The 24,322-nt window shown below is 33.5% G+C and overlaps 1 protein-coding gene across 1 annotated transcript in view; it reads right to left on the reverse strand.

Annotated features, from left to right (window-relative positions):
• The window catches only part of CLGN (calmegin), a 32,052-nt gene that overhangs the window by 2,818 nt on the left and 4,912 nt on the right, over nucleotides 1–24,322 (reverse strand). The window contains exons 4-13 of the mRNA XM_082653250.1: nucleotides 22,219–22,360; nucleotides 18,625–18,706; nucleotides 16,997–17,189; nucleotides 13,865–14,054; nucleotides 6,085–6,198; nucleotides 5,810–5,960; nucleotides 4,053–4,268; nucleotides 2,776–2,901; nucleotides 2,393–2,552; nucleotides 1,014–1,114 (exon numbers count right to left, since the gene is read on the reverse strand). Of these exons, the coding sequence (XP_082509376.1) occupies nucleotides 1,014–1,114; nucleotides 2,393–2,552; nucleotides 2,776–2,901; nucleotides 4,053–4,268; nucleotides 5,810–5,960; nucleotides 6,085–6,198; nucleotides 13,865–14,054; nucleotides 16,997–17,189; nucleotides 18,625–18,706; nucleotides 22,219–22,360 (1,475 nt within the window). The remainder of the gene's footprint in view (nucleotides 1–1,013; nucleotides 1,115–2,392; nucleotides 2,553–2,775; nucleotides 2,902–4,052; nucleotides 4,269–5,809; nucleotides 5,961–6,084; nucleotides 6,199–13,864; nucleotides 14,055–16,996; nucleotides 17,190–18,624; nucleotides 18,707–22,218; nucleotides 22,361–24,322) is intronic.

A 24,322-nucleotide genomic window follows, 5' to 3' on the forward strand; every position in this document is an offset into this window, starting at 1 on the left:
GAAACAAGGACTGCTTAAAACTCTGTTCTGAAAGAAATTATCTTCACCCAACTCCCTCTAAATAAAGATATTCATACTAGATAATGAGCCCCAAAGCCCATTTAAAAAAAACTCACTAGGCAGCTAAGACCAGTAACCAGGTATATGTACCGAATAAGCTTTAGAAAACAATTAAAACAATAACAACAGAAGTTTATCTGGGAGATTTCTTCAAATAAACAAAATAGCAAGTTTATCTCATCACATGCAACAGTCCAGGCATAACGGACCTTTACCCTACCTAACTCTAAGCTATGAGAGTGCTGGGGACGGTGACCGGCAGGTGGGGTTATGCAGCTCTTAGAGGGCTAGAGAAGCAGAGAAAACAGGCTTGGGGGGTATATACTAGGTGAAAGAAGAAAGCTCGGGTTCTGAATTATACCTGGATGGTTTCTGATTCCATAATAACTGACTATAAAAAAAGGCACTGTGGAAAGTTCTGTCATACATCAGGATGGAAAAGGGGGCAGACATATCAAGTTAATGAAAAACTAGTTTATTAAAGATTTGAGAAAAACACCATTACCAGGCATAGTACTCAACTACCCAATGAATGCAATCTTTCAAAATGTTACAGTAAATAACTGTGACAGTGAGAACGTTTTCACAATGGCTAAAAGAAAATTGTCTTGTAATAAACAGACTTACTTTTTAAATATTCAGATGGTCTGCTTATTACACCTTTCAACAAAACACTTTAATGAAGTCATTTTTTACAGACGTAGCTCTCTCTTTATATTTTGTAAACCAAAGGCTTACTTTATACTGTTTCATTAGGCATTAAGAGGACATAAATTACATTATTTTCATGCTTTCCTTAAGGATACATTTTAAAGCAATATGTATGCTCTTAAGAAAGCTGGGAGAAATATGGCAAAAAATTCTTCAAAAACCAGATTGCTTTTATTAAATATTTTTTTATGGAATAAGTCATACATAGAAACTAGTTTATTTTCTGTTAAAGAGTTGCTTACCTCATCCTCTGACCCAGACTTATTTGATTTATTACCTTCTTCTTGTCTTTCTATGATTTCAATTTCTTCTTCACTCTTTTCCTCAGGTTCACCTTCCTCTTCTAGAATTTTTTATTAAATAGATTTTATTAAAGGCAAAAACTCGAATTAGAATTTTGCTACTTAAAAGTATTAAATAAAAGTGGAGGGATGTATTTAAATTCCAATATTTATAAGCAATTTCTTCCATTAGACCTTTATAAAATTTAAATAGAAATATTTATTTTATCATTTTATAAATAAATCATCATATTTGAGGAAAGGGGCAGGTTTAAAGAATTTTAAAGCACTCTGTATGTAAAATGAAAACCAAAGAATGTGTGTGTGTGTGTATGTGTGTGTGTACACACATATACGTAAACATACGTGTGTGCATGTGTGTTTTGAGGGAGTATGTTTTTTAAGTCAACTGTTGCATCAACTATTAAGTTAAAAACAGTGCTCAAGATATAATTTAGGTTATAAAGGGCTCATTCTGGAGCCTGGCTTGGGATGCCTGACAAATATCAATAGTTTTATTGCTACCTCAATGTGCATAAGGAAGTCACATTGGAGAGGCACCAAAAAGCCTCAGCTGTCTTCAGTTCTAACATCTTCTGGAGTTTAGTAGAGGGTGGCAAGGGGACGTATGATTTAGCAATGCTTTCAAGAGATTAAACTGTTCGTTCCACATGATAAATTATCTGATAAACAACAGCCCTTGGGAGACTTGGTGTGGATTTTGTTGCTGCAATCACCTGCCTTAAACCGATTACTCTTCTACAGAAGCCATGGTCTGTACCTCCCATCTCATCCTTGGAGGGGAGAAAAATCTTTGCAAAAAGCTATGGCAGGGCTTCCCTGGTGGCGCAGTGGTTGGGAGTCCGCCTGCCGATGCAGGGGACACGGGTTCATGCCCCGGTCCGGGAAGATCCCACATGCCATGGATCGGCTGCGCCCGTGAGCCACGGCCGCTGAGCCTGCGCGTCTGGAGCCTGTTGCTCCGCAACGGGAGAGGCCACAACAGTGAGAGGCCCGCGTACCGCAAAAAAACAAACAAACAAACAACAACAAAAACAAGCTATGGCATATGGGATTCATAGTTGCTAGGTTCTGAAGCAACTGAACAATTTTTACACCTCTTTCTTCCTAGAAAACAAAAGTCATACATTGGATGTCTGCTCAGGTACAACCCAGGCAAGGATGTTACTCCTCTTCGCCAGTCACGCCTTCTCGAGGATTCAAATGGTATAAATCTGACAATAAACAAGTGCAACAGCCAGTGTTTACCACTTAATCTACTATTTTAAGTGAGCTCTGCCCAGCTTTGTCCCCATTATAAATCACCGTCATCGTCTTACCTTTTTCAAGAATTTCACCATCACTTTGCTGTTTTTCCTCTTCCAAGTCTACTGGTTTCTCCAGGGCTGCTTTCTCTCCCTTTACTTCTTGCTCTAGTGCTCCCTTTGTTTGTGGTTTACATATGTCCAGTTTTTTGAACTCTGCATCTTCATATCTTTTCTGTCGCAGTTTAACACAAGCTATTTTTACTAAAAGCAAAGCACTATTTACAAAAAGATTTTTTTTGCAATAAGTGATATCATAGTGAACTATCAGTAACAACTTACAGGCAATTTAGTTTATTACTTTTAAGAGCCACTTGCTCCAATATAGAACTCCTAAACACTAAGAGATTTTTTTTTTTTTTTTTTTTTTACTGTTGACAAAAATTCATTTTCTTTACCTTTACTTTTCTTGGCCAACAAAATGAAGTAATTAATGCTATTGGAAGCACTGCTGTCACAAGATAAATGAACCAAAGCCATGGGCGCTCTTCAGCAGCTGCCGTCAACTGTTTGAATATACTAGGCTAGAGAAGAAATAAGCATAAAAAGGCAATTAAGATTTTATAAACCTTCATTCAGAAATACAGCCTACAAAAACAAAAAACTTATTTCACCTAGGTGGTTTTATATTAAGGAATCGTGAATTTGTAAGATAAAAAATATTTTATTTTCTCATTTTATACTTCATAAAGTTTAAACAATTATTCGCATGCATTGCTGTTTGACACTTTGTAGTAGAAGGTACATTATACTATATAGGTGAATACTGCTAACCTACCAGCAAGAATTAGGACAGTTTTCTTTTTTGGTAAGTTTCAGGATAGAACTACTCCTTATGGATGTATTATCTGGTTCATTTAGAAGTACACAACTCTCTGATAACTCAACCCATACATTTAAAAAACTTACTAAAAAAAAAAAAAAATCAACCTGATAATCATTGTGTTTTCTTTTTCTTGTTTATTAACAAATTTTACACACAACCTTCAGGAAGGAAATTGTCTCTCTTACTAAAATAAAATCTAAAATCATCAAATGTTTTAGTTAAAAGAGTTTCCAAATGAGAATCCCTTTACCTTTACTTACTCTTCTGATGGTTTTTGCTAATATCCAAAGAGACCTAATGTGAGGTACACATTTTTCTTTACAGTAATTCATTTTAAAGACAGATTCTCCAAGATGCATTGTGTTGAAATACTTAGCTTATTCTTTTCTAAGTAGTGTTAAGATTTGGGGAAAAAAACTGAAACATAATAATATTAAATTTTAAAAGTTTCTATACTCCTCTAAGTGAAAAGTAGTTAAAATGAATAAAGAATATTTAGATTACTGTTCCCACTTAGGCCTTAAATTGATAGGTGACAAAGATATTAAGTCTCATTTCTAGTAGTAGTAGTGGTCTCATTTCTATAACCATCAAAAGGCACTCAATCCCATTATGCTATCATAATTTAATAAATGAAATGAAGACTTACATATATATAATTCATTATTAGTTTATAATGAAGCTGTATCATATTTGGTAAAGCTAAATACTCTGTCTACATAAATTTATTTAAATATGCTTCTTTAGCATCTAGTAATTATTGCACATTTATTTACCTTTTTTAAAGGCCATTTGTACAACCTATAACCAGGACCACATCCTATTATTACCATATGGTAAATACTGTACCTCATTATCATTTTCTATCATTATTTTCACTCCCCAACCATCTGCAGCCCAGCGATCTGCTACTTCCTTTTCCGAACAAATAATAAAATTATCAAAGTAGATATCAGAGGTCATGGACCAAAGCTCTAAACCAAGAGCACAGAAGGAAGTCAGAAGAAATGGGTGATTGTCTTCAAAATAATCTGGATTAGGAATTTTTCGAGGACTCCAGATACCCTGCGAGAAAAAATAATTTAAAGACATTTTCAAATAAAATAATTTCATTATAAATGTTACTCAAGAAGTAGTTGGTGTTGAATGAAATTAGCAATACTAACTGGAAAAAAGAAAACTTTAACTTACAATTAATTCATTAGTAATTCACTAGAAATAAAATCTTGTTTCTTCTTATCTGGAACACGATGTTCCCTATGAAATATATCCTGTATACGATGTTCCCTATGAACAATGACTTTAAACTCTGCAAAAGGGGACTTCCCTGGTTGTCCAGTGCTTAAGACTCTGTGCTCCCAATGCAGGGGCCCTGGGTTCGATCCCTGGCTGGTGAACTAAGATCCCACATACCACAACTAAGCCCACGCAGTGCAACTACTGAGCCCGTGTGCTCTAGAGCCAGCACGCTGCAACTAGAGAAGCCTGAGCGCCACAATGAAGACCCAGTGCAGCCAAAATAAGTAAAATAAATAAGTAAACTGCCAAAAAAAAAAAGAGGCAGAGTGAAAATCCAATACAGAAACCTGAGTAATTAAATTTCACAACTGACACTATATTAGACAAGTTGGGTTTTTTTTACATTTAGTAAAGATATTCAAGACAAGATATCATTAAAATTGTTCAAATCAGAGATCACTGTATGGCAAAAATGGAACCGCACCTTTCAACATATACTTGTGATAGGCATCAATAATCAACCATGGTTGAATCTCAGAACAATTATTCAACACAGAAGTTCCATTACATCTTGAATGATTAAACTCAACCAAATCAAATAAATTGGACAATATGATCACTCACTGACTTATTCCACCATCACATATGTCTATTCTGTGCCAGGCACTATGCCAGATGCTAGGATACAGTGGTAATCAAGGCAGATATGGTCCCTGCATTATGGTGTTTAAAATCTAATGAAGGAGATAGACGTTAAAAAAGTTACCAAAACAGACATTTTGTGATAAATACTATGAAGAAAAACTACAGTGAGCAAAAAGAATATATAACTGTATATATAAAATAAATGTTAGAAAATATCAATGAATAATTAGATAAAACTAGAGGGTTAAATGGATAACATAAGGACTTCTACCTCCAAAACTAGGTATACTCAAAAAATATCTGATTCATATTAGGGAAAAAAATTCAATTTTAATAATACCAGAGGGTAAGGAGCATGTTAATTAAGCACAGACTTTAATTACTAAAATGTGCAACCTGAGTCTTCTTGATCAGAAGTCACTTTTTATATTTAATTCTAAAATAAAATTTTATTCCAAAGTGATCATCAGTATAAGGAAAAATATAGTATAAAGTAACTTATCTTTAGTTCTTAATTTTATTCCCCCAGAAAATTAAATAAGGAATGTTTCAGTTTTTAAACATAAATTAGTTGGAGTACTATGTTCTTTGACTTCTTAAGATAGCTAAGGCACACTATTATACAAATCAAATTTCCTTAAGTTAACATAACATTATCAATAACTAGATAAATAGCACAACATTTTAAAGTTTACTATGGGACTGGAACAAGTGGTTATTACCTGGTAGTTAGGGTTATCTATCATTGGAGGTGTCCATACTCCTTTGTATTTTGGGTTACCTATCATGGGAGGGCTCCACTCGCCACACCCAATCTGACATGCCGGATTAGAAATCTGAGGTGCCTCCCATTCTCCATCCATGTCTTCATTCCTTAGGATATTAGAACAAAGCAAATGGAGTAACCTCAAGTCTCTCCTGTCAGTCATATAAACTAGTAACAAAAAAGCAAGTAAGAAACATATGAAATTGACATTTGAAGATGAAGAATGCTTACCAGTCAATGGGTTTTTCAGCATTAGGATCTGGAATAAATTTCGGTTCATTATCAAGCCAGCCATCAGGTTTAACAACACTTGTATCTTCTATTTGGGCAGGTTCACTTTCATCCCTGTAAATACAGTATTTTATGCTAATTATTAATTATTCAAGCAGTTTAAAAATGCACGCTACAAAATTCATAAGGTACCAAAAGGCATTTCCTACCCTGTCTTTGTACCTACTACCTCCCCTCTCTCTCATCCACCTAAATCTTCTACTATACACTTTTTTATATATATTACTTGTTATGTTCTATACATACATGCACATATGTATGTGTGTGTATATGTGTGTGTATATATATATATACACACACATACATTTTTTACACAAATGATAGCACTCTATACAGAGTATGTTAGACCTTGTTTTTGTTCACTTAAAAACTCATTCATCAACAAACATATATGGGATGACTACTACATGTCAAGACTGTTCAAGGAGCTCTGTTTTATATAAATATATATCTGCTTCATTCTTCTTAACAGTTGCATAGTTTTACGCTTTGTGAATATATCATAATTTATTTAATCTATCTATTGTTGAGAATAGTGTTTTCAAAAACTTACTATGACGAATAATGCTATAATTAATATCCTGGAATATATTAGAAATTAATAAGAAATCAGTTGTCAGCTATATGAAGTAAATTTTTTTTCCAGTTTCTCATGCATTTTTTAATGTAGCTCATGGTGAGGTTTTGTTTTTTTTTGCCATGTAAAACATTTATTTTCATGTAGTTGAAATTTATTAACATTTTCCTTTATGATTCTTCAATTTTATGTCATATTTGGAAAGGTCTTCCCTACTCCAATATTATTTTTTAAAAACTCTCCATATTTAATTCTAGTAATTTTTATATTTTCATTAAAAATAACACTTAGAAAGTAAATTCTGAAGTATATAAACATAGTCACAGTAAGTAGTGAATAGAATTACTAACATAATTTTCGTCTTTACAGAAAAGAAAAAATTTTAAATAAGCTACATTACGATTTTCCAAACAAAACTTGAATAACAAACTGAAATAATCAACAATATATATGTAAAGACTGAGTAACAAACTGAAATAATCAAATCTATGTATGTAAAGACTTGTACTTGCCTGTTATTAATGTTATCTTAGGGTCTCTGAGGGCTCAGAGTAACCGGGGTTTAAAATTTAAGGGTGCATCTCTTTTAGCACTTTATAAAAAAAATTCTCACACATTTCACCAATCAGAATGAGATTGGTATATAGTTTCTCTCATTGTACAGTTTCTCTCATGTCCCAGCCCTACTCTTTATGGGCAAACAAATGTGAAGCAATGTTAGAAAGCCCACATGGAGGGATGTAGTCCTACCTTTTCTGATAGCATGAATTCATGGAAGTGATACACTAATAAGTGACTTATTAATTTTTTTTAAAAAGTACTATTCTTCCTACCTTGCACAAGTTACTTCCCTATACTATTTCCCTTAAGGCAAAGACATTTTCACTGCTAACCAGTACCCCTATTTATCTAAAAGACAGTCAACAAGTTAACACTTTTGGTTTTCCAGGAGCAACATTCTATCTGAATAGGTGGTAAACCCCAACGTTTACAAACAACAAGAACTTGAAGAAATAGTAATAGACACTTTCCAAAATGAAGTACACAGAGAAAAACTGGTTTTAAAAAATGAATAGATTCTCAGTGACTTGTGTAACAAACGTAAAGCAGTCTAACACACATTTAAGTGGCATCCCAAAAAAGAGATGGGGAGCCATATATAAATATTTAAGGAAATAATGGCCAAATGTTACCCAAATTTGATACAAACTATAAACCCACATTTCAAAAAACTCAAAGAATCCAAAGCAAGGCAAATATACACACACAAACAAATGACATCAAGGCACAACAAAAATCAAACTATTGAAAACCAGTAACAGTGAAAATAAATCTTAAAACCAAATAGAAAAAAATGACATATTAGGTAAAGGAGAACAAGGATGAGAATAACAACTGACTTCTCATCAGAATCAGTGTGAGCCTCATGATAAGGAATGGCTGTTGCAAAATAACTATCAACCTATAACCCCATAGTGAAAAATCCTTCAAAAATGAAGGCAGAATAAAGAGATTTTCAGACAAATAATTTAGGAGAATGCAATGACAACAGGTATGTACTACAATGTATTAAGACAAGTTTATCAAGCAGAAGGAAAACAATAACAGACAGGAATTTCTATCTACACAAAAGAAGGAGAGTACCAGAAATGGTAAATATGTGGGTAAATAAAAGATCTTTTCCCCTCATAACTGTCTGACAAAAAGAGACTGATTGAAGAATAAATATGCATGGCCTTCACAGTATATAAAGAAGGAAATGTATGATAATAGCATGAAGGATGTACGGGAGAAAATATAAGACTCTCATATGATTAACTTAGACATTAAGTGGCATAACACTATTTGAGAGTAGACTGAAATAGGTTTAAGATGCATATTGCAAACCCTAGAGCAACCGGCAAAACAACCAACTACAGATGAAAAGCCAAAAAGCCAATAGAGAAGAAAAAATAGAAGACTCAAATAAAATATAACTCAATCTGAAAAAAGCCAGGAAAAACATTTTATAAAAAGCCACAGAATATATGGGACAAAGAAAAAACAAGTAGTGAGATGGTAGGTTTACACCCAACCACAGCAATAAGTGCATTAAATGTAGATGGTTTAAATCACTCAAATTAAAAGGCAAGACCCAAATGTAGTTGCCTACAAGAAAATCACCTGAAAAAGAAAGGCATATACAGGTTACAGGTAAATAATGGAAAATAATATTCAATGGAAACATGACTTAAAAGAAAATTGGAGTGCTGATTTAATATCAGACCAAGTAGACTTCAAGTCAGAGAGTATTATAAGAGTTTATAAAGAAGGACATTTTATAATAATAAAAAGGTCAGTTCCTCAAGAGGTCATGAAATACTGTGAATTGATCTAGTAACAGATCTTCAAAATACTTGAAGCAAAAACTAAAAGAACTCAAAGGAGATAAAGACAAATCCACAATCATAGTTGAAGATTTTAGTTCTCTTCTCTCAGTAAGAGAACAGACTGAAAACCGTTAAGAATATAAAAGCTTTTGAACAATGCTGATGTAATTGATATTTGTGAATGTTTTCTGACCACAATAGAATTAACTTGGGAGTTAAAATGAAAACCATATCTGGAAAATCCATAAATAATTGACAACAAAGCAACACATTTAAAAATACATGATTCAAAGAAAAAATCACTAGGGAAATTATATAACAGTATGAACTGAATATATATTTGTGGAACTTAGTTAAAACAGTGCTTAGAGAAATTTTACAGCTGCTTCTATTGAAAATTATTTTCTACCTTAATAAGGTAGAAAAGAGAAGCAAATTAAGTCCAAAGTAAGAAGAGGAAGGCAATAATGAAATAGAAAAAAGGCCAATGGAAGGGAAAAAACTAAAACAAAAGCTGGTCCTCCACAAAGCTCAATAAAATTGATAAACCCTCAGCTAGACACATCAAGAAAAAACACTAACTGCCATATCAGAAAAGAAAGAGGGGACATCAGTACAGATCATTAGACATTAAATGGATGATAAGAGATGCTGGAACAATTAGACACCCATATTTTTGAAAATTAATCTTGATTTATACCTCACACTACATAGAACAATTAACACAGAACAGAGTTTTAGTCAAAACTATTTGTCTAGAAAACAAAAGAAAATCTTTGTCACATTTAGGCAAAGACATCTTATCTTAGTAAGATGCAAAGAGCATGAATCATCAAAGACAAATATTGACAAACCAGACTTCATAAAAATTTAAAACTTCTGCTCTCTGTTACGAAAATTAAGACAAGCCCCAGAGTGAAAGGAAATATTGCATACTGCATATCTATATTAATTGACTATTGCTGCATAACAAATTACCCCAAAACTTAGGGGCTTAAAGTAACATTTATTACTGCGGTGTCTGTACTGCGAAATCTGGGTGCCACCTAACCGGGTCCTCACCTCAGGGACTCTGGCACTGGCAATCTCAGACTGAGGTAGGCAGCTTCTGAAATTGTTTTCCAATGATCCTACCTCCTGGTATTCATGTCCATGTGAAGTCCCCTCTCCTTGAGTGTGGGTGGGACCTAATAACGTGCTATTAATGAACAGAAATTAGTAATGGTATGCTACTTCCAAGATTAAGTTATAAAAGACTGTATATTAGTTTCCCTAGGCTGCTGTGACAAAACACCACAATCTGGGTGGCTTAAAGTGACAGAAATTTATTATCTCACAATTCTGGAGACTAGAAATTTGAAATCAAAGTTTTGGGCAGGACCATGCTCTCTCTGGAGGCTCCAGGACAGGATCTTTCCTTGTTTCTTCCTTGCTTCTGGTGGCCACTGACGACCCTTGGCATTCCCTGTCTTGTAGATGCATCACTGCAATTTCTGCCTCAGTTGTCACATCGTGTTCTCCCTGTGTGTCTGTGTCCAAATTTCCCTCTTCTTACAAGGACACCGGTAGTACTAGATTTAGGGCCCACCCTAATCCAGTATTACTTCATCTTAACTTGATTACAGATGCAAAGGTCCTAATTCCAAATAAAGTCACAATTACAGGTTCTGAGTAGACATGGAATTTTGGAGGACAGTGTTAACCCAGTACAGACTGTAACCTCCATCTTCTTCGCACTGTCTTCTCCCCTCCCTTCCCCTCTCCCTTGCTTCCGTTGAAGACAGCTACCATGTTGTGAGATACTCTGTGGTGAGGCCTAGATTGCAAGGAATGAAGGGATGACTCTGGCCAACACCCAGCCAGGAACCGAGGCCCTCAGTCCAACAACAATTCAGTCCCTTGAGAGACTGAATCCTGCCAATGCCCACTTGAGTGAAACTGAAACTGGATTAGCTCCTCGTTGAGTCTTTAGATGACTATAGCCCCAGCTGACATCTTAATTGCAGCTGAAAGACCCAGGGCCAAAGGACCCACTAAGCTGCAGTCAGAATCCTGAATCACAAGAAACTGAGAGATAACAAATGTTGTTTTAAGCCACTTAATTTTGGGGTAATTTGTTATACAGAACTAGATAACTGACACAACACCTGTATCCAGAATATAAAGAACTCTCATAACTGAATACAAAAAAATAACCTAAATAAAGCAGGGGAAAAAACTGAAAAGATACTTCTCCAAAGAAACTGATATGAATGGCAAGTAAATGAAAATTGGGGAGATTAAGGATTAGTCACTAGGGAAATGTAAATCAAAACTACAATTAGATACCACTACAAACCTTTTAGAATATTCAAAGAAAAACAGAAAAACAAAAACAGATAATACCAAAAGGTCAAAAGGTACAAACTTCTGGGGATGTAAGGTATGGCGTGGTGACTACAGTTCACCACACTATATCATATATTTGAAAGTTAAGAAGAGTGAATCTTAAAAGTTCTCAAAACAAGAAAAAAGTTGTTAACTATGTGAAGCGATGGATGTTTAACTAAACTTACTGTAGTGATCATTTTGCAATATATACATATATCAAATCATTATGTTGTACACGTAAACTATTACAATATTATATGTCAATTATATCTCAGTTAAAAAAACAGATAACACCAAATGCTGTTAATGTGTAACATCTGGAGCTCTTACATAATGGTGGGAATGCAAAATGGTATAGCCCTTTGGAAAAGTTTGGCAGTTTCTTACAAATTTAAACATACACTTATCGTACAATCACACTCCTAGGCATTTACCGAAGAAAAAGGAAAAATTATGTCTATACAAAGCCCTGACCACAAATGTTTGTAACAGCTCTATTCATAATTGCCCCAAACTGGAAACAACCAAAACTTCCATCAATATGTGAATGGATAAACAAATTATGATACATCCCTACAATGGTACACTACTCAGCAATAAAACAAAACTAATTACTGATACAAGAAAAAATACAGATAAATCTCAGAAAGCATCATTCTGAGTGAAAGAAATCAGAAACAAAAGTTATATACTGTATAATTCCATCTTATATGATATTCTGGAAAAGGCAAAGCTATAAGGGACAGAAATCACATCAGTAGTTTCCAGAGGTTAAAGGTGGAAGGAGGGAATTGATTACAAAAGGATATACAGGCCTTTGGGGAATGATGGAAATATTCTACATCACGACTGCGGTAGTGGTTACATCACTGTATATATTTTTCCAAATTCATAGAACTGTATATCTAAAATAAATGGATTTAACTGTATGAAAATTATACTTCAATAAATCTGACAGAAAAAAAAAACATGCAATCAGAATCCAGCAAACATCAAAAGGACAATACTTGTTGACCAAGGAGATTGCAAGGTTAGTCAACATTAGAAAATCAATCAATGTAATTCACCACACTAAGAAAATAAAGGAGAAAAACCACGTGGTCACCTCAATAGATGCACAAAACGTGTTTTACAAAATACAACACCCAATCATGGAGAAAAAAAACTCTTAGTAAACTAAGAATAAAACTTTTTTACTCATACTTAGTACATCTACCTTTATGTAGTCCCCTCCCAACTGTACTAGGGTTGGTCTGTGTGACAAACAGAATGCAGCTGAAGTGATGGCATGTCACTTTTGAGACTAGGTTATAAAAGGCACTGCAATTTCTGTGGTTGTGCTCTCTCCCTCTTGGATCACTCCCTCCAGGGGAGCCACCTGCCATGTCATGAGCTGACCTAAGGAGAGGCCTAGGTGGCAGGGAACTGAAACTTCCTGACAAAGGCTACAAGAAGCCAGTGGGAAGCCAGCTGCCCAAGTCAAACCTTCAGATGCAGGCAGCTCTTACTGGCAGCTCGACTGCAACCTCAGGAGAGTCTAAGCCAGAACCGGGGAGCTAGCCACTCTCAGATTCCTGCCTCTCAGGAACTGGGTGAGTTCATGTTTGTTGTCTTCAGTTTTTTGGTAATTTGTTACACAGCAATAGATAACCAATAGGGTGGGTTAAATACATAAAGACAGATAATCTCCTTAGCAAAACCATAATTAAGAGTTAACTGTCAGCAGGAATAAAAAAAGTTCTTAGGAATAAAGGTAACAAGATTTTAGGGAGAAATTACAAAACATATTTGAAGGACAAAGAATATCTCAGTTAAATGGAGAGATATAAAAGTATCCCTCACCATCTGAATTCAAGCTATAGGTAATCTGGAACTGAATACATTTCTTTTAAGGAAAATATTCATAATCCTGTAGAATGGAAACCACACAAATACTCAGCTAGTGAACATCTTATGGGTAAGCAAACTGGTATGAGTAAATCCTATATAAGATGCTGAGAATATGGCTTTTTAAGCCAACTAATCATTAACTGAAAACACTGCAACTATGTAAAGTATGCACACACATACATGATAAAGATCAAACTGGGAACTGAAATTAAAGTGTTGGTGTTTTAGATTCATGGAATTTTTCCCCCCACAGCATTGAAAACATACAAAATACAAATACTATATTGAAAAGGGCAACAAAATTAAAATATTAATTAAAATGAAAATTAAGAGGCAGGGGACTGCAAAATCCGTTTTAGAGAAGAATTTCACCCAAAATAGTCAAAATAAGTAGTACTGATGTTTAAAAGGATAAGCTTCATTGGTTGTAAACTTCACTTAAACACACGTTACTTCACATAAACACACGTTACTTTATGCCAAAGAACGCTTTGCTACTGAATTCTTTGCTTACCAGTCTTCTGGTTTGACAGCAGAAGGATCAGGGATTTTTGCTCTTTCATCCCAATCATCAGGTTTTTTATCACTGGGATCTTCAATTTCCTTGGGAGGATTGATAGGAGGAACCACATCCTCTAGTAGGTTTCCTTTGTTAACAACTATCTGATCAATTAATACTTCAAATGTGTCATCTGGATTCATCACTAAAGACCAATTTAAACATATTACACTTATCATATTGACAGACATGACATGTTAAAGATAATCTTCTACCCTAAACTTCATGGGTAAAATTTTCTCTCAACCACAATAGAGGAATTACCAACATATTAAATCAAAATACACTGAAATCACTAGATATAATGCTTTCTAAAACCAAAGATAAAATTTTAAGTAATAATAATACTTTAATAAAACACTCCATTACTTCTCAAATAAAAAATACCCAATAGCTAACTCAGCTTAGGACTCACATGACCAGTCAGCTTCACTCTTTCATAGTTACAGAATACAACCCAATCTTCACTATTTTAAAATAATTTTTTGAAACGACCTCAAACTTTAAAAGTTGCAAGTATGCTATAAAGAACTTTATTTTTTCTTGAATTACTTGAGAGTAAATTACTGACCTCATCCGTATCATCCCTGAATGTTTTAACGTATATTTCCTATAAACAAGGACATTCTCCTATATAACCCAAATCTGGGCACCAAAATCAGGAACTTAACATTGATACATTCTCATGATTTCCTAGAAATCTATAAAGCTCATTGACATTTCAAATTTATTGATTCATACACTATAGTGAAAAATGTCTTAAGGATGATTGAAAATATTCAACCTCACACTTTAGTACGTTTGTTTTGAGGTAAATTCTAGCTCTTTAAAAGTCCCTAAGCCAAAAGTTTCATAAAGGACTCCCTTATCATTGTAATGACAAAATAAAAGCTCTTTCTCCCTTCTGTAAACATGGGGTGGGGAGTCACTGAGTATAATTTATATCTTTGGAAAGAACTGTAGATGAAAGTAGCTGCCTAACATTTGCTTTTAGTAAGTTAAGGAAGTAGGAGCTGTCAATAAATGTCAGGATGATCCTGACTTAACTAGGTAAGTGGGCTACCACTTTCTGTAAAAGCAATGCTGAAGTAATAATCTCCAAAGGTTTCAGTCACAACAATGCCAAATTATTTATATCAAAATCAAATATTGCAATTTATATACAAACTCAAATAATGTAAATGAACACTCAGTATCTTCTCCCTTCTCTTTTTTCTCCACCATTTCCTCTTCTATTACAGCTGAGATTATAAAACTATATTACTACACAAAGGAAAAAAGTCAAGATTGAAGCAGAACTGAGAATAAGATCTTAAATGCAAAAATGTGCTAGACCCTTTCTAATAAAAAAAAAAGACATTTCTCAAGAAAAATCCTGAAAAGACTATTTTCTGAATAAATTTTGCATCTGAATTGTTTTAAAATTATAGTAAATCAGAAAAGCACATGACAATTACACATACGTGAAAAGACATCTTTGCCCAAAATCTTTAGCCAGAAAACCTTTCCGTTTAGAAAACTGTATTCAATGTTCTAAATGAATCTACATCAAAAGACACTGGATTATAAAGTCTTTTAAGGGTCCCTGTAAGGTTCTTAGAACAACTACAGGATAATGTTATAAAAATATAGTAGTATTACAGAAAGTTTTTTTTAAAAAGAAAATAGCCACTCGATAATCCTAGCACAACAAAGTTTTTGTGTATAGTAGTAAGAAAAGCAAATGTTTAAGAGTCAGACTTGAGTTTTAATTCCAGTCTTAACCAATTACTTTTGTTTTCTAGGGCAAGTTACTTAACCTAAATTAAGGCAAAATAGAGAGAAACTGCTCACCTCACAGGACGGTTGTAAACAAAGTGTCTAGCATAGAGCATGGTACCTATCAGGTGATTAATAAAAATTAGTTTTTTCTAGTCTTTTTCTTTTTGTTTGCATAATATGTCTAGTGGCCATCAGGATGTGCCTCCAATTTGAATCTCGTTTTCTTTCCCAATTTTAATATTATAAACGTCTCTTCCTTGTTGCCAAATATTTTCATAGTTATCATTTTGTATTGTATAGAAAGAAAACCACTACTGTAACATTTGGGTTGCTTCCAATTTACAGTATATTTTTACACATAGGTCATTTTCTTTCTTCTGGATTATTTTCTTTGGATAAATTCCTGAAAGTGGAATTGTGGCCTTTGATTACACTACCAAAGTGCTTTTGACCAGGTTTATACAAAGTCTAATTAAAATTCATTTTTTCTAGTTATAATTTCTCATTATCTCTACATTTCTACAGTTTACTTTATGCTCCCCAAAATGTCTAGTACTATTTTCCAATTTCAGAAAAAGGTCTTTGATATCAATACTGATATTAAAAATAAAATTGGTCCCTGTGTTGGCCAAATGAATGTTTCTGTAACTGCAGTTTTTGGAAAGAAAACTGAAATACCTTAGTCTTGGATGGAGTTGTCCTGTTAGGTTCTGACATGCTGTGATTTTAAGTAATCATGGGCAGAACAAACCTCTATAATTGTATGTTCTTGGGAAGAGGAGAAACAATCCCATGTAGTGTTCCTCCTAGTCAACATATACGCAAACTCCTAGTTACAAAAGTAAAGCTAAGTATGTTAATAGATGGTCGCTCAATGCTTTCCCTTTCAAAGTTTTCCCACAACTACCATAAGGCAGGACCCAACAATGACAAATGCCTATAGAATAAAGTCTAATATTAAGGGCTTCCTCCTCTTTAACCTTTTTCTCCAGTTTTCTATTCTTTCAGCACCACTAATGTCAGGGTGCCTAAAATATCCCTTTCCTCTCCTATCTTCCACATTATATCTACACTTCAAGACTAAGTCAAATATAACCGCCTTCACTAGGTTTTCTCCAAGTTTCCAAACTGGAAGTAATATTGTTTTTGAGCTCTTAACTGTACCTCATACGACACTTTACTTTCTACCTGTGCTATGTGTGTCTTATTCTCCTAAAAATATAAGCCCTTAACAGAAGGACCTGTGTTTCTCCCAAAGCACTTGCCACGAAAACACTGGTAGTCAGCAAATATCTTTGAATTAATGAATGAATTAAAAGGACATACCAAGGGTATAAAGATGAGTCTTCCTGTCTGTAAAGAACTTTTTAAGGTCTACATCTGGAGGTTTGGCATGCTTCTCTTCAAAAACTCCAGTTTGGGGATGCTTATGTCTGAAGATAAAATGAAGTTTATAATCTTCTCCACATTTATCTGGTCCAAACATAATGGTATAGGATGTTTTATCATAAAAGTTTTCCTTCAAAGAGAGATGAGTATTGGGATTAGTCCAGAATTAGAGTATTTAATGGATTTCTCTATTCTACCCCAGTGGGTAGAGTTCACAAAAATGTATCAAATGCTAATTCACCAAAGAATTAGTTGACACAATTGACAATAAAGGATATGGAAAACACAACAAATTTTATTTCAAAATAGTTTTTTAAGTGCACACATTACTTCCATCCTCAAGATGTAGGAGAGAAGCTGGAACCACCCTAGCAACATCATAATGTTTTAGTTACTCTATATAGATTGTATTATTAATATTTTATTAAGAAAATTAAGCACAGAGAAAAGCATTCTGTGACTTAAGACTACAGTGCCTACTTAGCCATTACTACTATTCAGTAAGACACCAGAAAATGGCGCCCCTTAGCACAATGTGAAGAAGAGATTCAGACTCTTGATTTGACAGACTGTGTCTGTCAAAAGCAGACACTGCAACATGCTCCCCATTTCATAATTGGTCATTTCTCTTCATTTGGCATGGACACTGGTTAAGAGCATGGGATCTGGAGTTCAAATCCTACCGTTGCCTTTAAACCAGCTGTGTGTGGCCCTGAGCAAATTTCTTAACCTCCTTGTGGTTCTATTTCATTACCTCTGATGAAGATAATAATAGTACGTACCTTATAAGGTTTCTCTGAGGATTAACTGAATTAATTAGATAAAGTGCTTAGAAAAATACTTGGTATTTGACTTTATTATTGCCATTGTACCTTCAGGTGATCATCACCTCACAATACCTAAGTGTTTCACCATCTACTACAAATGGCTTCCCCTTTACCCGATCCTAATAACAGTAAATGAATCCTTTAATCTGTTTCATAGCCAGGCATTCTGACAAATATCTCATTAATGTCTCATTTATCTTATTTTTGTTATATGCAGAAATCCTGACATAGCCTCCTGTAGGAGGATGCTATAAGAAATGTCTCCAAACCTCAAATGGTCCTAACGTAACCTGCTTCACTATGAAAACATTTTTAACTTAGTAAATTTTTGCAGACTGCCAATTCCTGAACTGGCCCGCCTTTTTAATTTGGTTCTTTGGCCATTGTGTTTTACTGCTTTGCTCTGTTATCTTACTTCTCCTGTGATTATTATTTTGTAAAGAAAATAACTGTAAGCTGATCTTTTAGTGACATTTATAAGCACCAGGTTATTTTTTATTTATAGACACAGCAAACTTTTTTATGTGGCTAATGATTACAAAACTGATGCCATCAAGTAACAAAGCTGTGTATGAAACTTGAAGGCGCACTGTAAAAGCTATATAAACTCATGGTGGGTAAAAATTTTCAAAGTTATTTTCGATTTCAGTTGAAAATGAAAATTTCAGTTGTGTCAATTGCTCCTTAAAAATACTTATTAACTTTAATAAGGTTTTCTTAAACATTAAAATATCATACCAGATTCAAACCATCAGTGTCTGCTAGGAGTTTAATGTATGCACCTCCACAATCAATACCATCTTGAAAATTTACTTCATATCTAAATGAAGGGAAAAAGAATCATACTGCTGATAAATAAAAATTACTAACTGTTCTTCAAAATCTAATGTATTACTCTCAATTCATTTAGACACAAACATTTTACATTACCAGAAAGCTCATACAAAGCATATCCACAACCTATAGGGAACAAGCAGAAATGACTTTTCTGTGCACATCCTTAAAATATTAAAAATAGAATGATTATAATCAACTATACAAAAGCCAACCAATTTGTTGAAATAATTTTTTCATCAAAACTCTTGAATTAAGAACAAAATACTTTGACTAAAACTTTTAACAGGAAACTTCCAATTAAAATAAGGTACGTACTATATATAGTCTTTATAAACTAAAAACAAAGACTATGGGGGTCATGGCTACAGCACAAATTTCTAAGAAATTGCTAATGATCCTAGATATCCAGTCTGCTACTAATTTGTCTTTTAGTTCAGCTACACTGAAACCATGTTAAATAAGTTGTACATTTAACTAAATACCACCAGCAAAGAGATTTCATAATCTCTGTCAATAACCTGGAATATTCCAGATCTTAACAGCCAGGAGATAGGGGAAACACAGTGTAACAGCTAAAAGAGTGAAGTGACATGGCAGTCTCTTCATAGATTTACAACACTCTAATTCTCAGCAAAAGTTCTGTTGCTGTTTTGTCTTATTTAGGCAATGACAGTCTTACTGAACACTATTTAGAAGAGATTTTTAGTAAATTGATGAATTACATGTAACAAACTGGTTATCAAACTGAAAAACAGTGAAAACCAAAAGTTATGATTTGGTTTAATGAATTAAAGCAAAAAGAGATGAAAACTAGAGGAGCAACAGGACACAGTGATAATTTTAATGAAGGACTATAGTGTAAAATGTTTCTGAAGAAAGTTTAGAGACAAAGTAAAAAAAAAAAAAAAGCATTCAAAACTTTGACAGTTTGAACCCAATTAGTATATGTATTTTGCATAGAAAATACAGTAAACTTTTAAGTGATCATCTCTGAGTTGCTGGAGATTATGGTGATTTCCCCTCCCTACTTTCTACTCTGCTTTATTTCTCAAGATATCTGCAACAGTGGTTACAAGCAAGTACTTCTGAGTCAGGAAGACCTGAGACCTTGGCTAAAGGCATGTTACTGAAGCTCTAGTCTCTATTTGCTCATCTGTAACGTGGGAATATTGCCCATACCTACACCTCAAAGGACTACTATGATGATTAGAAGTTGTCATGCACAGTAATGGGCCAATAAATGCTCAAAAATGTTAGCTTCTGTTATGATCAGAAGAAAAGTTTTGTTTTGTTCTTTTTCATTTTTTAAATAGTTTGTTTCCTCAAAGCCTTATCAATACTTTTAAGCAGTAGCTGACAAACCATTTTTTCATGAAACATGTCTTTGAAGAGTACAAAGTAAAAGAAATGGTGCATAATGTGAACTAAAGGTAAATATTTGCTACTCTAAGTAAAATAAAATAAAAAGAGATATAGTTTTAGCATAGGTGATCCAAGGAAAAAGGGTTCTGTGAAAAGAACTAGAGAGAACAATTGTGTAAATTGTCTCTATAAATGTTAAGACAGCTCTGCTGTCTTCGTATGCCTAGACTCGATCACTATGTCTATTTCATACGCTGCAAACTCCCAGATTTTTCAAATCATTAACTTGTGCCTAGTATAAATAGTTCACAATGGATTTGAGGATCAGTGAAATGTATGTCATAGAGCTTCACTGCTGCTAATCTTAGATCATAGGAAAAATGAGGACAAATGCAGAATATATGTTAACCCTATTTTCTTTAGAGTAGCATTTTCTAAACTGTCCCATGAAATAGTAATTATTGCTAAGGGGGTAAAAAACTTCTGTGGTCAATTATGTTTGCGAAAAACAATATTCAAGTTAAAAACAGGTTTTCATACAGAGAACTTCTCAAAGTCTTTAATGGGCAAATACGCTTCCTTATCTTTAAGGTTCAGATATTCTTAGTTTCTGAAACTTATATGACCACATAATGCATATTAATATGTACACAATTTGGAAAAAGCAGCTTTAGAGTAAAGTTATGTCATAAATCTATAGTATTTATAGTAGTTAATATAAAATTTTTTATTTATCTCATTTCATCAAAATTAAGAATAACAAATATTCACTATCCTTCTTTGAACTGTTTTCAAGCATATCAAACACTGCTATTCCATTCTTCTTGATTCTCCTTTTCTTTTTTCAGAATAATAATTTCACAACTGCTTTAATACTTTTTTTAGACTTACTATCTTTGCTTCTAATCTTGCAAGCTATCTTTCACTTGCTTGCCTAGCAGTGATTTATACTTCCTGAAAATACCCAATTTGATTCATTTTACTCTGGAGAAGTTAAACTTTATATTATTTTCCGTGACCCTTTCAGTTAAGCCACAAAGGATTAAAATAGAGAATGATATTATATTCACCTAACTTCAACAGAATAAGAAGATTACTTTCAAATTTTCAAGAAAAAAGAAACTCCAAACTCTGAATAATGACATATATCAAGCTCAAATATTAATCCCAATAAGTACTTATAACAATATTTTTCATTTGTTTAAATGGTTGTATACTCTTTGACATTATTTGATATTTTAAATTTATTGAAATAACAGTGCAACTAAGCCAAAGCATCACAGCTGAAAAATTAGCCCAATTATACCAAATGCCATATTGTTTTAAATTTCTAAAATACAAAATGGCATTTTAGTTACACCACATAGGAATATATTTAACACGTTAACAAAAAACTGAAGTGGTTCTGGAGTGTTAAGTTTACAGTTAATGGTATTTCCTTACACTGTAATTAACTTCGGACAGCCCAATCTTCTAAGGTAGAAAGTAACATTTCTACATTTCCTTTTCTTTGTTTTTAATATGACTTTCATTGGTTTTGTAATTGTATTTGTACACACCTATTTTGGTTTTACACCAGTGTAGGTGAAACAGCTTGAGGAATTTACACTGGATTTTACGACAGTTACACATGCAAACAACATGACAATAAAACTAGTTTATGTCATATTGCAGGGGAGGGAAGGGGTGACTGTCTGTGACATCATGTGCCCTTTAAAAGGGCACTTCCTCTTTAAAAGGAATTTGCTGCCTTTGGATCTTATCACTGGTTTACCAGCAATATTTATGGTTCCATTCTGAATATACTGAGGTTAATATATCTTAATAGCAAGTCATTTTAAGTAAAAAGTTAAAATAAAAATGGTGATTTTAGTATGCACTATATAGTTTATGGTGGTGGAATGTTGCATATTACAGCATATATTATATAATTTTTCAACTAACCTGCTTTTCTCTTGAAACCTCAGGGTGTCTGTGTGTATACATGCATTGTGTATTTAAGCAAATGAAATGGAAAAGGAAAATCTGGTTTTTTATGCCCATTTTATACCCATTATACCTATATTCAGAAGCCAAATTATATAAAACTAATATAAATGTCAGAAAAAGTATTAAAAACATAATAAAACTTACTGTACTATCAGAGGTTTATCAGCAAAGATGAAAGGTTTTGCTAATACAGCAGATATTGCATGATGCTTTGCTCTAGATTTCAACACCAGTCCTCGGTCACCAGGTACTCGATATTCTTTCAATTCTTCTATTTCCCATCTTCCTAAAATACAAAACAAAGCAAGTTAAACTAAAACCAAAAACACTGACTTAAGAATTATTTATCAGAAGTGGTGACCAATAAGATTCTTCCATGAAGCCTACTTTGGAAAAAATAAAATCACATTTTAAATCAGAAAATAATATCTGCACCTGAATGTATGTATGTTTTCTTTTTCTCTTAAAGCTGTGGAAACTAATAAATAACAGACCCTACAGTATTTAATTAAAGCACCTCTAAAGCTGGCTTAGTTTGGATTTCTCTGAAAGACTGTAATCAATGAAATCACAAAATGTGGTTTGTCTCATACGGTCTATCAACTTGTATTTTTAAAATGAGGTATTTTTAAATTACACAGGAGACAAAGTACATCCTTAACAGAAAATGAGTTTGCCTCAGTCAATTTTTTTGAAATTTATGGTATCATCAGCTACTTTTCTTACTTTGCAGAAGTTATTGTAGAGATTTAAATTTTAATTTGAAAATTGTTATGCCCAAAGAACACAAACTAAAGTTAACACTTCCTAAGCTAAGCCAATCAGTTCTCAGAACTTTTGGCCAAGGAAGTCATACATACTAGATAAGCACTAGGCTGTAGCACAGCAAAGCTGAGTTAGGTCCTCTCTGGGCTGGAATTTCCCATGTTTAAGATCAGGAAGCTCCTGCAATTAGATCACAGGCAGCATATAATGCAAAGCTAGACGGGTTAGCTGCAGCCCCAAAGTTGTGGATTGGACTTTCCTCCTTTACTCTTTTTAAAACAGAAAATAACTAATTTATATTAATTTGTATAAAATGTTCTAGCTTTGAAAATTAGAGGTATCGCCTATTCCAAGAAAACTCAATTTAGCGAAAACTGGCTATTTTCCGGTATTGTGCCAACTTGAAATATTAATGAGCACTTTTGAATTACTAATGTACTTTATACACGTTTTTTTCTTTCTAAAAAAACAACAGTGCAAGAACCTGACAGTCTCATGAACCAGAGAAGGGTATATTTTGGTCTATCATTGTGCACACAGTATTGGGTTTTTAAGAATTCATTTTTTAAAGTTTTCAAGTTTCTTTTCCTTTTTGTCCCCTAATTTGGCTATAGTGTACTTTTCTAAAAAAAGTGAATTCTTTTGGTTTTTCTTCTCTCACACTGATGAGCAACTGTATTATCACTGCCAACCTGTGGCTTGACCAAATCACAAAGGTCTTCTTTTAAGAAGTAACAACTTTATCTTTAGGGGTTTTAGGATACTGATAGTAAGGGCCTTTTTAAACTATGTTGCCTTCTTTTGTAATTACATGCATACATTTATCCGCTATGAAAAGGTACTATCTAAAAGTACTACTTTAATTTTAGAAAGCCTGTGACAAGGTGATATTCTTCAAGGACAAGAGGTTTTTCCCAACTTCAAATCAACAATAACTTTTCATTAACCAATCATTTACTCAAATTCTATACAGTGCCAGGTAATATGAACTCTGATGTAACTATAATTTCAAAAAGAATTCACAAAATTTTATAAGATATCCTGTAAGTTGGTCACTTAAAGAATTGGTGATTTTTTAAACAGCTATACTTTTATTAATAACTTAATCTGAAAAATTTAAATAAGTCTCCTCCAAATGCAAACCTTGTTACCCAGCACATAATGTTTCACACAGATTTGCTTACTCCTGAAAATACAGGAATTAGTTTTACTCAAGTGGCACTTGACAGAAGCTGTGATTAACGACTAGAAATACTAAATATTCCTGCAAAGAAACTGATATTGGTCTCAACTAACCACTATATAAACAACATTGCTAATATTAATATAAAAAATGCCATTTTCAGGACCTGGAACTTTAAGGGATTCTGTATTTTTCAAAGTTGCTTTCAAGAAATTGAAAAAAGTCAACCAAACATACCAAATCTAATATGGTAAAAAATTATTTTCGTGGATAATTTTGTTTAATAAGACTACAGACCAA

Source organism: Grampus griseus (assembly GCF_964374135.1).
Source record: "Grampus griseus genome assembly, chromosome: 4".
NCBI lineage: Eukaryota > Metazoa > Chordata > Mammalia > Artiodactyla > Delphinidae > Grampus > Grampus griseus.